Genomic DNA, 17667 nt, shown 5'->3' on the forward strand with positions numbered 1-17667 from the left:
ATTTAACCTTAGTCAACTAGTGTGCCTTGATGTGCTGTCAGTCGTCAGTTTTTAGTCTCTTATCAAACCTTTTACCATCATTTAACGTATGAATGAATTTGTGCTTACAATAATGATGTATGTACTTATGTACTACCTATTTTGTCTATTATCTATGAAATGTCGGCTTGACACCGAGCCGCTCACAAGATCCTAACCAAACTCAAAGATTGACAGATGTTCAGCCCAGTCGAACATACATACCTAATATTGAGACCCTTATCGCTGGAACTGACAGACGACGCCTCTGGGACTCGAATACACGACAAACCTCGCACTGTGCATGGGCTGTGACGTGTAATAGAAGCATCAATAAAGTTTTACAAGTTACTGGCTTTAGGCTAAATCCTTCATTTGTCTCTGGTAAATTAGAAAGGGAGATGCCTGGATGCGGGTGCTGCAGGACCGGTCTTTGTGAAAAACCTTGGGGGAGGCCTTTGTCCAGCAGTGGACGTCTTTCGGCTGAAACGAACGAACGAAATCAGAAAGGGAGTTCCTGCAGTGGATACTAAATGACTTGGTAATGATGATGATGAATAGGTATGTACCAGTGCTGTGAATTTACAGCCTCGTTTTTAAAGGTTTACAATAGTATATTTATTATTATGTAGATACCCGCTAGGCAATTAACTAATCTTCATCATCGTCATTTCAGCCACAGGACGTCCACTGCTGAACATAGGCCTCCCCCAACACAAATAGGTAGGTAGGTCTAATGAAAATAAATAACTTAGGTCCCTACCTAAGTTATTTATTTTCAGACCATGTCTTGGAACCCTTTCCAAGACGTGGTCTGCACTCGAGCTTAAGATTAAGACCTTAAAGGTTATTTTAATTTTCAACTTCACAAAAAACAATTGTCATTTTCGCACTGATTTTCAAGATAAGGGGGTGGCCCTTATTTTGCCAAAACATAATTTTAGCTATTAGATAAAACCAAATCAATTTGATCATATAGTACACTTTGAGATAATTAAAATGTGATTCCACAAAAAGACAAATGTCATTTTCGCACTGATTTTCAAGATAAGGGGGTGGCCCTTATTTTTTGCCAAAACATAATTTTAGCTATTAGATAAAACCAATTCAATTTGATCATATTATAGTACACTTTGAGATAGTTAAAATGTGATTCCACAAAAAAACAATTGCCATTTTCGCACTGATTTTCAAGATAAGGGGATGGCCCTTATTTAGCCAAAACATAATTTTAACTATTAGATAAAACCAAATCAATTTGATCATATATTACACTTTGAGGTAATTAAAATGTGATTATTATCTACGCATTGATTATCTAAATTGATATGTTTTATAAATAAGCATTTTATTCTCGAATGTTTTATTCCGTGTTGGAACAACGAACAAAGATGTTTAAGGAATTTCTGTGCTTCTTTGCCGTTTTGGGTAAGTTATTACTGAACTATATGGGCTTTAAACAAATCACACGTTTTCATATAGCAATTTCGCCTAATTTATACTATATACATTATTATGTTTACTTATTTTAAAAATTAATATCTTTTCAGCATTCATTGAAGCGACTCCACTGGACGCTCTCGCCCGAAATGCTGGTGCTAGCAACACGTACACCCTGTATACAAAGTATGATTCTCGTCAAGTTCTAGTTTATTTTAGTATTTACCTCTAATATTATACAGCACATGATAATGTTAGCTTTGGAACTGCCGAGCAGAGGTCTTTGCATTGTTAGACAATATTATCTCTTTTTTTTTAAATTGGATTTGAAAATTTTCAGGAACAACAGACTTACAGGTGTACTAGTGTCCGGCTTACTATCTGCCACCTCAGGATTTGAAGCCGGCCGGCTAACCGTGATTCTCGTCCACGACCACGAAGGCAGCCGCACAGACGAATTCAATGACCTTGTAAAATACGGTAAAATATTGATATAATTTGCCTTAGTTTCTGTCGACCGCGTGAATTTGCATGCCTCAATCAAAAATACCTTATTAAAAAAGATTGTTGGGGACATTTATTACTTTAAAGATTGGCATAACTATATTGCTACGTTACGTCCCATAAGGTGGACCGACGACCTCATAAAGGTAGCAGGAAGGCGCTAAGTGCAAGCCGCTACCAACCAGGCAGTGTGGAAATCATTGGGGGAGGCCTATGTAAAGCAGTGGACGTCCCGTCGTGGCTGGAATGATGATGATGATAGCTATGCTGTAAAAAGTAATCATGATTAGGATATGAAATACATAATGTAACCAGTATATTTCATTTGGAAAGGTTTTTATATCTTGTCAATCGTGCAGAGGTGAAGTCTCTTGACTCCAGTCCAGAGATTGTGCGTTCGATTTCTAGATGCAACTGTGCCTAGTTTGGACAGGATTTTACTGATTCTAACGTTATAGGTCTGCATCAGACATCAAGTCTGACATCAGGGTAGTGACCCATTCGTTACAACTCAAACGATAAATGTTATCTATTTTCAGAAATCCTCGAACATAACGACGTAAACGTCGTTGTAGTAGACTGGTCTACTTATGCCAGTTATAATTACAATGCTGCCTACATCGCTGTGCCAAGTGTCGCCGAGTACCTATACAGTTTTATCGTCATGAATTTAAGCAGCCTGCCTTTCGGTAACCTCCATCTGATTGGGTTTGGACTTGGCGCGCATATTTGTGGCATGGCTGCTCGTCCTTTTGGAGGAGAGGTCGCCAGAATAACAGGTAAAACTACTCATGAAGTTTGTGTGAAGTATGATTATCCTACAAATATCCTACTATCCTACTATACCTAATATTATAAATGCGAAAGTTTGGATGTCTGGATGTCAGAATGTCTGGATGTTTTTTACTCTTTCACGCAAAAACTACTGAACGGATTTTGATGAAACTTTACAAAATTATTGTTTATAACCCAGAATAACATATAGGTAGGCTATAATTTATGACGATCTGTGATAAACTAAATTTCTCGCGGGTGAAGCCGCGGGCAAAAGCTAGTGTAACATAGAGTAAGAAGCACTCTTAGTGCTTACAACTCCATTCCAAAAGTGACATTTAAAGTTCAATTCTAAATCCAAGTGAGTTATGAATTAGCTTTTGTAAATAACACAAGCAATAACTAAAATAATTAGCTCTGACACTATTCAATTAAGACCTAAGGTGTTTACATTTCAACGCCACTAAAACTAATTTTACAGTAAATTGAAAACCAACTTGATTTTCAGGGCCAGGTCTTGAAATTTTAGGGTGTCAACTACCTAATTGCTTATTTTTCAGGTCTCGACCCTTCTGGATCAGGCTGGGGTACAAACAGCCCGCGCTTATCAAAAAGTGACGCGATTTATGTAGAAGTTATCCACACTGATGGCAGTGGCTTGTCACCGATCGGCATCGGCACAGCTTTGGGAGACGCGGACTTCTTCGTCAACGGCGGGGGCAACCAGCCCGGCTGTCTGACCCACAGGTAGTGTTGGGTGATTCCACTATCGCGGGTGCAACACATAGGCATTTAAAGCTCATTGACGACAAAACAAATACCACCTTCAATAAAATCAATCCTGAAAGAATCACATTTTACCATGTTCATTTTAATTTTGTTTACGACAATTCCGAAATAAATGTAACTAACTAAATGTATCTCTTCCAAGATCAATTTCATTAAAAAATATTTTTGTTTTATCGTTAAAGAGCCTTAAATGCGTCAAAATGTTGCACCCACAATGGAATCACCTGTTGTAAGAAAATTGAGTCTTAGAATCATAATTAATAAAATTTGAGCTATTTTTGAAGACTCGAGTCTTATAAATAAAACATAAAGCTCAAGTCCTTCAAAATTTGGAGTATTTTGTAAAAATACTTGAGTCCTGCCAAAAAGAACTCATGAACTGAGTCCTCTAAATCCGCACAGGTGCAGCCACAACCGAGGATACGAAATTATGGCGGCAAGCATGGACAACAATATCGAAGGCCGCCTATGCAGCTCCACGCTGCAAAACACCTTGAACCTCTGCCGGGGAGTGACACTTGCAGTGGGAACCAATACGCTCCAGAAACGAGGGTAATTTGTTAAATGTTTTACTTTGAAATAGAATATAACAATTTGCCATTACCCTGCAGCTAAGCTAAACACAAGCACAAGTAAGTATATGCTTTGTAAGGAGTGGGTTCGACACAATAGCCTTGAGGACATTGGGGTGCGAACCAGTAAACTTCGATCAGCAATGTCAGCGTCAGTCTTTCGTCGCCTTTATTTTCGTAAGATGGTCGAGACTAAAGAAGAACAAACTACAATGATATTTTTTAAATGTTCAGTTCAAATCCAATTTCAAACTAATTCCAAGGATCTACACCTTTCAAGTTTATGATAAATACAGCTATTGTATAATCAATTGCAGGGCAGAATCTATGCTTGACTTTCAGCATCCTGCATCAATTATAAACTTAACTAATGTTATGTTGAAGTAATTTTTAGTAAACAATTATACTTTTATTAAAGTTATTTCAACTCTTGTTTCAGGAACGGCATCTATCGTGCCAACACTAAAAGATATTACCCATTTGTCTAAGCAAGAATATACGATTGCCAGTTGCTTCACATCTCTGACTGCAACGCAGCAAATAAGAGTATACTTACCTAATTGGTGTATGAATTAAACATTTTTTATAATTATGTCTTGTTTTAATTACAACCCTACCAGTTATTCTAGGAGTCATTTATCGATAAAAAATATGAATCTGAGTAAACCGCAATAATATAATTATCAAAATATTTCTTTCATTTCTACAAAATATTGATGACTATTGTCATATTAGAACTTATAACGCTTTGAATAAAATTAGATTGCCTCTAACGCATTTAAGTAAGTATAACTCGTAAATACTTTAAATGAGAGCAGGGCAGGGGTCTGTAATCAGGAAGAGCCAAAAGCACCAATGAAAATACAAGTTGTAAAGTTACCGATTTATCTGAGGACTTATCAAACTAGGTACCATCGGTATTTAGTTAATCACGATTCTGAATCGAAGGCTCTATCTTATTATATTTCCCGCAAGAGAATACTTAAGTGTGTGAATTCACGATCCTTTCGCGAAGCCTAGTTGATATCAGTTGTATTTATTGTCTAATCCCGTGTGTTTACTCACTTACAGAGGCTTCAGTCTTTAATACCTCTTATCTGGTCACCGAACCATTGGCAAGGAAAACTACACTCCTGCCCCCTTCAAAGATTATGTAGGTGTAACTCTGAAAGCTTCTTACATGATTACACAGGATAACTAAAATAGAAAGAGACGGGTCTTATGAATAAGTTATATTATTTAAGATCCGTATCTTTTTATTGTAGTTGAAATGAAACGAGAAAGTTTAAAATCAATAATGACTAGGATGACCAATTTGCATGTTACACTGACACTGGACGTAAATGGGTCCATGGACGCATCGAACAAGTCTGAAATGCCCGTAAAAAGTTTGATGACTTTTGAGTTATGACCGATTTTTAGGAATGTTTCATGAGTTTTGAGATAATGACCATTTGAAAGTATTTTTAAAATGGACATACCTAATATTTAAAGATGCGTCTTAGGCCCATCTACCTCCGGTGTCAGTGTGACGTCCTAATTCTTTTGAGAAAATAAATATTCTTTATCCATCATTAACAAAACTTAAAGTATCTTTTCTTGTCTCTAAATGATACGTGTATAGCAGGAAAACAAAATTCTTTGACTATGAAACAGCACCTTAAAGAAAACAGTTAATTTATGGCCACATAGTATACACAATGTAGGTATACAATACGGACAACAGAAAATGAAACTCACCCAATCGCATCTATTAATAGTTCAAATAGGTGCGATTTTGCAATGTAAAATGTACTGCTGTGCTGGCGTCTGTACTAGGGATAGGCATTCTGCTGGCAGTAGTAAATCTTAGTGATTGATGTTTGAATTTATGGAAGACGCGAACCTTAGGCTGCGTCTTCACTTTGCAGCTTTGCTTTATATAAGATCACCTCCAAAAGTATTTGACCAGTGTGTGTTGCCAGTGATGGTGTATGGCTCTGAGACGTGGTCGCTTACTATGGGCCTCAAAAGAAGGCTCAAGGTCACCCAAAGAGCGATGGAGCGTGCTATGCTCGGAGTTTCCCTGCGTGATCGAATCAGAAATGAGGAGATCCGTAGGAGAACCAGAGTGACTGACATAGCCCGCAGAATCGCTAAAATCAAGTGGCAGTGGGCGGGGCACATAGCTCGAAGAGCTGATGGCCGCTGGGGCAGGAAAGTTCTTGAGTGGCGACCACGAGCTGGAAGACGTAGCGTGGGCAGGCCTCCCACTAGGTGGACCGACGATCTGGTAAAGGTCGCGGGAAGTACCTGGATGCAAGCGGCGCAGGACCGGTCTTTGTGGAAATCCTTGGGGGAGGCCTTTGTCCAGCAGTGGACGTCTTTCGGCTGAAACGAACGAACGAACCTCCAAAAGACAGACGATATTTAAGGGACAAATAAAACATCTTAAATTAATTCGTTTAGAAAATACAACCATATTTTTAGAATGCTAGTTTTCGAGATTTTTTGATGTTATGTCGAGTGAACCCGAAGTGGTCAGAGCGGTCCGGAGGCATGACATCGATCGTGCCAGACAGTGCATCCGTGTACAAGGACGCAGCTTATGTAAATAATGTGAAAATGACAGATAGGGCCGATAAACAGGATGCCCTTAAAAATATTACATTTAGTTTGTTAGGAAAAGTAAAAACAGAAACTAGCCTATTTTTTTTTGTTTTAATGCTAGGGTCCAATTTTTCTAATATAATTAGACGCCCTATTAAAATTTCGTCTGTCTTTTGGAGGTGACCTTATTTATACCAACTTTAAAATGCGAATTTTCTATGTCTAGTACCTACTTCTAAGTCAGTGCCTGAGGTATGGACATTTTTCATCCGTATTTTTTCAGGGGTTGATTGAGGTTGCAAAGTGGTAAAAATAAAGTGACAAACAAGTGGAAAAACAAAATTGCCGCGCCGCCATCATGGATTGAAAATGGGTTTAAAAGGGTGTGTTTAGGGAGTAAGTAGTAACTTCCCGAAGCGCAATTGTTTTTCAGATTTTTATTTTGAATATTATGTTTCGTATACTTAGTCTTCTTTAGAACCTCATTCATAGAATATCAAAAAACAAGATGGCGGCTGAACCGTCAGCCATTTCGTTGCGATCATAAAATTCCTGAAAGTTTGGGCTTCAAAACTTTCATTTCATGATTAATCAGGAAAATTGCTTAATTTTCCTGATTAATCATGAAATCTCAGAAACTATAACACCTAAAAACTTGATATTTAAACTGGTTCCTTAGAGAGTGTAAACATCCGCCAAGACCGGATTTTACGAAACTCCACCCCTATGGGGGTAAAATGGGGTCTATGCGTACGAAGTCGCCGGCGGCCGCTAGTCCTACTATATCCTACTAATATTATAAATGCGAAAGTTTGGATATCTGGATGTTTGTTACTCTTTCACGCAAAAACTACTGAACGGATTTTGTTGAAACTTTACAGTATTATTGTTTGTAACTCAGATTAACATATCTTAGGCTATAATTTATGCCGATCTGTGACTGTGTGTAAATTTCACGCGGGTGAAGACCGCCAAAAGCTAGTCAATAAATTAATGTGAACACATCTTTACTGGGGAGATATTAAATGAATAGCATTTACTTTGTATTGAAACAGCTTTATATAAACCCAGATAGCATCTCACATCTTCACAGTCTAGAAAAATGTCAGCAAATACCATGGAAACTGATGAACAATTTACTTATAATTCACCAATTGTGAATTTTTACTCTGGAAAATCTGTTTTTGTTACTGGAGCTACAGGATTTCTGGGGACGGTATGTACCTAGTAAGATAGTCCTGTATGTATGTGTCAATAATAAATCGTTACAGTTCTTGCAACTCACGAAGGCGAGTGAGCTTTACTTGTGTGTGTACTTGTACACGTACCTACATGTACATAACGATAGTGTAATATCTATCAAAACTTTTGAAAAACGAACAATAGAAAGCCACCACACATGTACAGCTCACTCGACTTCGTGAATTGCAACAACTTTAATTGAATGGTATGATGACTGGGTATGAAATCTAAATTCTATTTAGTCCATCAGAGAGATAATAAAAAAATATTGGACATGTATATTTTCATTTTTTCCACAATCGAATCATTACAGTGTTCAATTCAGTTGATCTTTTGAGTAAAAAACCTACTCAAGTGACGTCACGCAACATTTCAACTAGATGTAGGACTGTTATTATTTAATTATGAAAGAAAATAAAAAATACGAGTCTAAAATTATCTGTCTGACGGACAAATAATTGAAATAATTGTGTCATCTAGCCTATTGTAACAAAACAGTGCCGGCCATTTTCCAATTATTTTCCGTATTTACAAATAATTACCTAGCTCCCGTTAATTAATAATTACTTTTAATACCTACGTAACGTAAATATTGTTGATGTTTAAGGTTTTAGTCGAGAAACTGCTGTTCTCTTGCAAAGGAATAAATAATATTTACATTTTGATAAAGCAGACAGAAGACCTGACCATTGAAGCGAGGATTTTAAATTATTTGAATTCGAAGGTAAGTTAGATATTCCAATTATTAATTAATTTTTAATACAATTAACAAAAAATATTAATTAGATTTGCTATCATCGGTACTATCTTTAATTAAGTAGAATAAGGCCAAGTTCTAGACGTCGGTACACAGTACACACTACACACGTCTATAGGTCATCAATACACTAAAACTTAACTTTAAATAAAATAGGTATTTTATTATTATGTTTACTATTTACACCATTTGGTTCAGCAAACTTGCACCTCAAGTGAACTTAAAAATGCTTGTAGGCGTCATAATATGAGACAATCAAGACCTGTTTGAAGAATATTAAATTAGAAGCGTCAAGCTTAACAATTTATAATTTCAGGCTTTTCATAGAGTGAAAAATACAAACCCAGAGTTGATGAAAAAAATTATACCGATATGTGGGAATTTGGAAGATAAAAATCTTGGTATCAGCGACAGCGACATGAAAACGCTTCTAGAGGAGGTACATACATTAGACAATAAATTAATAAGTTATGCAGGTTATGGCGTGAGATAGCTGATCTTCCCTGCCCTTATGTTCCTATGTCTGAGAGTCCTCCGCCTGGACATGAGCTCCCCTGGCTTACCTGGAAGTCTTTAAATAGACTTCGCACGCAGGTCGGCCGTAGTAAGGACATTATTAAATGTTCAAGTTGGGATTCTTGGATGACTCAGACTTAGAGTGCAAGTGTTGTTGTGTTCCCCAGTCGATAAAGCACATGATTTCGTGCCCTGCGTGTCCAAACAACTGCACGCAGGAAGATTTAATAAATGCTACTAACAACGCCACTCTTGAAGCGGAGTTTTGGGCTGACAGTCAGCCTGTTTGGGTTTGTTGTCGACACGACAAGAAGACGAAGAATTAATATAGTCGCCAATAATCATCAATCTCAAAAACAAGGCCAACTGAATGGCCACCGGAATACCTAAGTGCCTCATTAACCGACTTAAAAAAGAAGGAGGTTCTATGTTCGACTGTATGTTTCTTTGTATTCCCGGCTCCAAAAATATCAATCATGGTGTTAATAAAAAAATTATTTCTACTTTTTTGTGAATTTTTTTTTGGAGTCGGTTTCAATTTGTTTGTTAATTTAATTTACATTTTACTAATTAGTGATAATGTTGCCAAATGGGACAGTCCCTAAAGACGAAAATCTACAAATTAAACCCACTTATGACTCTCAAAAGAATAAGAATTTTCTTAATTATTTTCTATTTTTTATTAGGTATCCATCGTTTTTCATGTAGCTGCAAAATTGTTATTTAAAATGAGCTTGACTGCAGCAGTCAATATAAATACCAAACCCACTGAACAGCTCATAGCGATTTGCAAAAAAATGCGGCGTAATCCCGTAAGTTGATCCTTTTCTTATATTTTTTTCTATTGTATTATTAAGAAATTAATAAAAGAGTTCGAGGGGAGACCACGTCACGGATGATGTAATTTGTTCCAAACGAGTCACTCCGTTACTGACTGACAACCTAAGATTTACTAACTGTATGACAGTGACTGTATGAAGATCGTGCTCTTACGAGATGAACAACTTTCTTTACGTCCACAATTTGCTGAAATTCCGATGAGTTTCAAGAAGAGATAGGAATCATGCCAGGTGGAAATCACTAAAACAGCCCTAAGAATCTTGTGAATATTCAGTAGGAGTACCTTCCTACGTAGTAGGGAAAATATAATTTCAAAAAGTTAGCGTGATAATTTACTCGTAGGTTAGAAAGTTTCAGTTACTTATAAAAAATGTTTCTTTTTTACAGATTTTCATCTATGTCTCTAGCGCATACAGTAATGTAAATGAACAAATAATCGATGAAAAAGTGTACAACACTGGAGTACCTTTGGAAACTATTTATGATACGCTGGATACAGAAAATACACGAATAACGGATATTTTTTTAGGTAATTATTCCATTTTGGTTTTTCCGCCTGATCATAGAATCTTGTATAAGTTGCTTGCCTTTTTTCTTGTGATGCGGATTTCGGCACACGTGCGGATTCAACCGCATGCGGACTGCCCGCATATTCTTTAATTATTTCATACTCGTTCTTCCTATTACGCGGGTTACACGCACGCGGAACGCGGATTGGCTGCGGGCACAATACGAAATCTTTGTCCTGCGTGCAACCAGCAGCGTGATTTTGCACGCACGCGTACCGAAATCCGCATCACAAGAAAAGGCTCGAACTACATTTAATTATCAACAACATTTTGATTAACCCATTAAAAACATTTGATTCTTTTTTAATTTCAGATAAAAGACCAAATACGTATACCTATTCAAAAGCTCTTGCAGAAGTAGTAGTTGAAAAAGAATTTAATGAATCAGCAGCCATTGTTCGGCCTTCGATAAGTACCTACTTTTATTTTTTTTTTAATTTATTTATTCCAAATTTCACAAAAGGCAAACGTTATACAAAAAGACCACCTAAAAACACTGTAGACTAAATATTAGCACGTTTTGCAGGATTTATCAAAATTGTTACACAGAAACAAATTGAGTCACTTTAATAAAGCACTTCAACGGAAGTAATGACAAATGACAAATTGTTACAACCCTATCGAGCTAAGGCTGGTTTTAGTGTCACGCGGACTGTCAGTGCGGATCGCTCCGCACGGCCGATCTGTATGAACTGCTAGGGAGCGGAGCGGTTCCTCCGGACCGCATTACTCTAAAACGTTCCCTACAAGTTCATACATATTGGCCGGGCGGAGCGGGTCCGCACCGGACGCTCCGCGTAACACTAAAACTAGCCTAACTGCGCACCTCGCTGGAATTTCGACTCTCCCTCGCATTCAACCGCACCGTCCGTTCCGTAGCAGAACCTCGATGTGTCGTCACGGCTGCCAGGTGCGCAGTTAACGACCATGTTGCAACTTGTAACTTTGCCATTGCAATACAAGAAGAGTTTTTCTAGAGTGTGAAAACAATTTTCTTTCAGTTGTGTCTTCGATTCGGGAACCCATACCGGGATGGTTGAGCGGTTCGCACGGATTCCCTAGGGTAGTAGGAGCAGCATGCAAGGGGCTCCTCTTGCGGTGGCATGGGGACGGTACAGTTGTCTGCGACCTTATACCTGTAGACCACGTTGCGAACCTCATCATTGCAGCAGCATGGGAATCCAATGAAAGACGGTATCGTCGTGCTTTTTTGCTAGTTCTTGCAACTCACAAAGGCGAGTGAGCTTTATTTGTATGTGTACAATGTACATGCATAATTATAACGACAGTGTATAATGTCTACCAAAGTTTTTGAAAAACGAACAGTAGCGAGCCACCACACATGTAAAGCTCATAGTCGCCTTCGTGAATTGCAACACCTAACATATATTGAAAAATATTTACCACAAAGAATAATGCTACTATTTCTTGTTTAAAATTAATTTAATCCAAACACAAAGAAACTCATACTTAATTTAAAAATGTGTGCCTAATAAACTCCTAGTCAGGCACTCTTGCTCAATAAAAAGCGATAGGCGTGCAAACATTAGCTGCTGAATTAGATAAGGCATTTCAAAAGGCGTTTAAAATCAAGCCTAAATTCAAGTTTTTATTTGGGAGGAGGACAGAATGTACATATTTTCGAGATAGAATCGAAAGAGCATCGTACTTCCTACTAATATTATAAATCCGAAAGTTTGGATGTCTGGATGTTTGGTACTCTTTCACGCAAAAACTACTAAACGGATTTTGATGAAACTTTACCTACAGTATTATAACACAAGCTATAATATATGACGATATATGACAAACTAAATTTCACGCGGGTGAAGCCGCGGGCAAAAGCTAGTTTTACATATTTTTTTCAGGTTAATGGGCAACAAAGGAGTCAAGGTATATAACTGTTGTTCAAGCCTACGGAACCCAATAGACGTGATCACCGTAGTTAAAACTTGCATAAAATACAGGAAATATTTTGGAAGTAGGTATAGTGGTATACATTTACTAGTACAGTGATCATCATTAGTAGGTACATGAATAATAATGTCTCTGTTACAGGAAATGTATGAATTCTAGGAATTGTATACTATTCCTAGGAAATGTATACAATTCCGAAGCTATTTAGGAAATGTATAAAATATTGCTTCAGAGATTTTTTAATACGCACATATCCTAGGAAATGTATACTTTTCCTAGGAATTTTATAGAATTCCAATATTATATTAGGAAATGTATAAAACTAAGCGGCAAAATAAAATATTTGTTGGCATACCTTTCCTTCGGCATCACGCATATTACGCTGAAGTATTGGAAATCCCTAATTTTAACATTTCTTTTATTAAACTATTATTGGCATAAAGGTTTTAGTACTCCTGTAGCTGGATAACAAAGTCTCGGTTAGGTTAGGTTAGACTTGCGACCTTACACATACACAACTGCCGCGATAGCGGCCGCCGAGCGCTATTTAAGTTTCGGATAAAAAAAAATTATTCTTAAAATTTGTGTGCCATAGACAATTAGGCGTACAAAAAATTTGGCGATTCGATAGAGACCCCGCGTAATCGGATGATGCAATACCCTCCCCTCGCACCGTATGTGCACGTGTATTCATTGTAATCTTTTATTACATTTCCGATTGCTGTTTAGGAAATGTGTAAATTTCCTAGGAAATGTGTAAATTTCGTAGGAAATGTGTCTAATATAATGTACATCACACATTTCCGAGTGATTTTAGGAATTGTATACAATGACGGATTTCATACATTTCCTGTAACATCTCTATATTATATTAGTCGTGTAATACAGGGTGATTTTGCAATCAGTATCCAATTTTTTTTAATAAGCTCTATAGAACAATTAACAATACAACTTTTCGCGAAAAAAATAAATTGAAAATCTAATTCGTGTGCCAATATCTTGATTTTTAAAGGTTAAGGCTGTCTGTTAAGCTTCACAGTTAACTGTGTGTACGTATTCTATGAATGAAGCAAATTAGCCACGTGTGCCCATTGAAGTAATAGTACGTAGGTAGTACATTATAACTCAATGCGTGTGCCCAGCGGATAAAAATAATTAAATATAAAAAAATCGATTAAGTTACTGATTCTGAGTCGCTCCTAAAAATTTGGATAGTCACCCTGATACAAAAAGATTTAAGAACTTCTAGCTATCGATGATAATTAATCCGTTGCGAATATAGGACTTAAATTGATTTATTTCTTTTAATACTATTATTAGCACTATTACTATTATTGTCAGAGTTATTGAAACACATGTCATACATATTTGGATGTTTCAGCTCGCACCATGTCCATATTTACCCCACGATTTATTATGAAAAAGAATTACTTTATCTACAAATTGTTGTACTTCACCTACCACACAATACCGGCAGCTATAATAGACGGCTTCTTCTGGCTCACTGGACGGACTCCAATGTAAGTTAAAGCCTGGTCCGTGAGCACGTAGAATCCCATCCAATGACTCCAAGCTACCCATCCTTATCGCTCGCGCGTAATTATATTGCTGTCGCGACTGTGCGACGCGCGCCCGCAGTGAGTGTGCGAGCGCGACAGCAACATAATTACATGCGAGCGACAAGGGTGGGCAGCTTGGGGTTATTGGACGGGATTCTACGTGCTCACGGACCAGGCTTTACAATAATACCTACCTGATTATTTTCTTAAAGGTCACCCGCTGCAAATCATAGAGGTTCAAAAAGCGAGTCTTTCAGTGACTTGGTCCACTTTTAGCTTGGCCCACGAGCCTATTAAACACCAAATCAACGAAATCTTAGAGTGGGTCCAGTTACTGGAATAAACAATATTTAAAAATTCATTCTGGTGACTTGGCCCGTGGGCCAAGCTAAAAGTGGGACAAGTCACTGGAAAACTTGAAAAAGCTGTTTTCAGAAGAATCACGACCCAAAAAAACAATGGTTTAAGATATTACTAATACCAAATTTTAATGTACTACTTAATATTGTGCAGCTGTCTGTCTGAACAAAACAAGGTGATGAGATATTTGCCGAGCATACTCATTACACTGGGACGTATTTGCAACCAGAGTAAATACAAATGAGTAGGTCATCTTCACAGAAACGCCCGAGCGCGGTTTTTGCCCCGAATTTTGTCAGTGTGTGCGTGCGCGCCGCATACGTATTGGCGTGCGCTCACATACAAACCGCGCTCGGTGCGTTTCTATTAAGATGACCTACTCATTTGTATTTACTCTGTTGCAACGGTACGCAAACATTACCAAACTTACTTACCTTGTTTTTTTTATTTAATATTATGTTCATCTGTTAGTACAATAGCTAATGTACAATGCTAATAATATTAATCCAATGGATCCAGACAACGTAAATATTTTAAGTTAGATAATAAATAAGACATCCTTAGATTTAGTGTAGGTAGACCCTTATATTTTCACAAACCTTAGTAAATGTCTCCCTCTGTTTTTGTCTAGTTTTCAGTCATTCAATTTCATTTATGGAAATTAACTGAAAACCATTTATCCAGGTGTAAGAAGTAGAAGACTTATAAGATAACGCAAATCATTACCTACAACCGGTAATCTATCTTCTTACCTCCTGTTAATCTAGGATAATTAATTTTGTGAATAAGACCTTTAATAATTGTTAGATAAGAAGCTTGGAGTCATGACCTCACGTTATCTTTTTGACTTTAACGCTGCAGCTGAGTTGCACCACCTAACTTCGACGGTAACTTTAACGATAAGCAGTATTTTTGTATGGAGTTTGACAGATTTTTGGCGTTTGTCAAAGTTAAAGTAAGATGGTGCAACCCAACCTAAAACAGTCCAAAGTCTAACCGAATTGGATGTATCTAGCTTAACTTAAGTAGGTACTTACTTACTCATATTCATTTATTAAAAACTTCATGGCACCATATCAAGGTACTTACTTGTTCCTGTCAACCAAAAAAGTCAAAAAATGACGGAACTTCTCATTTAAAAAAATGATGATTTCATTTAAGAACATGTTATTCAATTTTAGGTATACTCTATTAATATCGTCACCGACTTCCCATTCATACATATTTTATAACACTGTTGTCCACTAACTAACTAACTCCATAGGTTATCTGGAAGAGAACGCTAAAGCGATAAGACCACCCAAATTGTACTGTCTCTGTGTATTTCTTTTTTGTTCTTGTTACAGTGTACCTACTTATTACTTGTACATTGAAGTGTATTTATTATTATTATCTTCCACTGTTCTAGAATGCTGAAGACCCTGGACAAACTCAGCAAAATCTCTTCTGTCCTGGAGTACTTCACGCACCACCAATTTATATTCCTGGATAGCAACGTCAGAGGACTTCTCAGAAGGATGGAGGGCACAGACAGACAAACGTTTAATTTTGATGTCACTGAAATTGAGTGGGAGCCGTATCTACAAAACTTTGTGCGCGGCATCGCAAATAATTACGACTATAGTATGTAATATAGTATTGAGGTTTGATATTGATTGAGGAGAGGTGAAATTTAGCCTATGTTACTCGTGAATAATGTAGCTTTCGAATGGTGAAAGAATTATTAAAAACGGTCCAGTAGTTTTTGAGCCTATAAATTACAACCAAACAAACCTAATAGTAGTGTAGATTTGAATTTGAAAAGTGAGGTATAAAATCTTGTCATTACTGTCAAAACTTTTTTTTAATTAAGGCGATTTTTTCGAAAGTGAGTGATTTTTATAAACATTAAATTTTATCGTAATAAGGTGTCATTATTTGTTACTTATAAAGACATTTAATTAAAACAAAGTTTCAAGTGGAACAGAAATGATTCACTAAAAGTTGCCTCCCTTTTCGTGCACTTACTACTTATCTATGTAGGCTTTATTGGTCTAATCTAAGGGTTTACAACTCAATAATGTGAATGTGAGTAAATAGTGTTTTACAAGATATTTCTACTTAAAATCTTCTTGAACCTTCTTCTTGAAACTTGAATAGCTTCACACTGTGAGCTAGGTAAACCCATAGTGTATTATATGTACATAGGTTCTTTTGATATTTTGGACACCAATTGGACTGGGATTGAGAAGTATTTTTAGTTTTTATTTTATTTTAGAGGATAATTAAAAGTAGGATAGGATTTTACTTTTAATTGCTGTAATATCGTACACAAACCATTTTTCATTGTTATAATAATTCAGGCCGCTCTAGCTTTTTGATCAAAGTAAAATAAACTAGTGAAACATTACTATGAATTCGCAAAACAAACAAAAAGCAAAAATAATTTCGATGGAAAACAACACATTCCTGTATTTCAACAATTAAAAATGCACGTTATCATGCTTTAACATCTGATTATCTACAACATAGAGTGTTTGTTATTGGAAACCGTTTTTCCAAATGCCCGTAGTAAATTATTTTTATTAAAATATACAAAAATATTTATATTTTTTGGCATTGTGATGCAAGTTTTAGTTTGCTACTCGAACTTTAGATGTTTTTGTAATTAGATACATGAAGAAGTATTTTGTTTTTCTATGAGTTTACCTATTTTTATAAAATTGGATACATAATGTTAGAAAAAAGTAAAATAAAAACCATTTGTGCAACAGCATCTTTGATTAAATTAACTAATCTTTCAACATGATGAAATATGTTAACATTTCCAGCTAATTGCCAAAACATATTATTTTGATAACATGTTAGGTATTAATAAATTATTACCTATGTTTGTACGATGCTGCAGGCATAATCTTGCTTGCCTGGTAAATATTTGCCTTGCTACCCAAAAACTTTGTTTCCGCTGTGCTGAAGTTAGTGAGACTTGCCTGCACACGTCTGCGTCTTAAGCTCCGGCCAAATCAACGCGTGCAGCTCGCGTCCGCGATGGCGATGGCAATCACTGTGCGTGCATAGATCGCTGCGACCAATGACTGGACGCGTTGATGTGAACTCATCGCTACAAATTCATAAACGAGATCTGCCGGGCTAAGATGCGCGCCGTGATATATCTTATCGATGATTTTAGATGACAAATGTATGGGCTTATCAATTAAAATCGATAAAATAGCGTGATAAAC

The 17667-nt window shown here is 36.7% G+C and overlaps 2 protein-coding genes across 2 annotated transcripts; both read left to right on the forward strand.

Moving 5' to 3' along the window:
• Window positions 1-1336: 1336 nt before the first annotated feature.
• Window positions 1337-4689, forward strand: LOC135072615 (lipase member I-like). The gene is made up of 7 exons (XM_063966612.1): window positions 1337-1446; window positions 1569-1644; window positions 1799-1938; window positions 2502-2741; window positions 3297-3483; window positions 3928-4077; window positions 4537-4689. The coding sequence occupies exons 1-7, from the start codon at window positions 1377-1379 to the stop codon at window positions 4583-4585; spliced, it is 912 nt and encodes a 303-aa protein (XP_063822682.1). The 5' UTR covers window positions 1337-1376; the 3' UTR covers window positions 4586-4689.
• Window positions 4690-7782: 3093 nt separating this feature from the next.
• On the forward strand, window positions 7783-16282 carry LOC135072964 (fatty acyl-CoA reductase 1-like). The gene is made up of 10 exons (XM_063966970.1): window positions 7783-7902; window positions 8536-8652; window positions 9002-9124; window positions 9888-10013; window positions 10429-10570; window positions 10924-11022; window positions 11612-11804; window positions 12479-12591; window positions 13909-14047; window positions 15855-16282. Exons 1-10 carry the CDS (start codon window positions 7789-7791, stop codon window positions 16075-16077), a joined length of 1389 nt encoding a protein of 462 aa, XP_063823040.1. The 5' UTR covers window positions 7783-7788; the 3' UTR covers window positions 16078-16282.
• Window positions 16283-17667: the final 1385 nt, after the last annotated feature.

Source organism: Ostrinia nubilalis, chromosome 6, assembly GCF_963855985.1.
Source record: "Ostrinia nubilalis chromosome 6, ilOstNubi1.1, whole genome shotgun sequence".
Taxonomy (NCBI): Eukaryota; Metazoa; Arthropoda; class Insecta; order Lepidoptera; family Crambidae; genus Ostrinia; species Ostrinia nubilalis.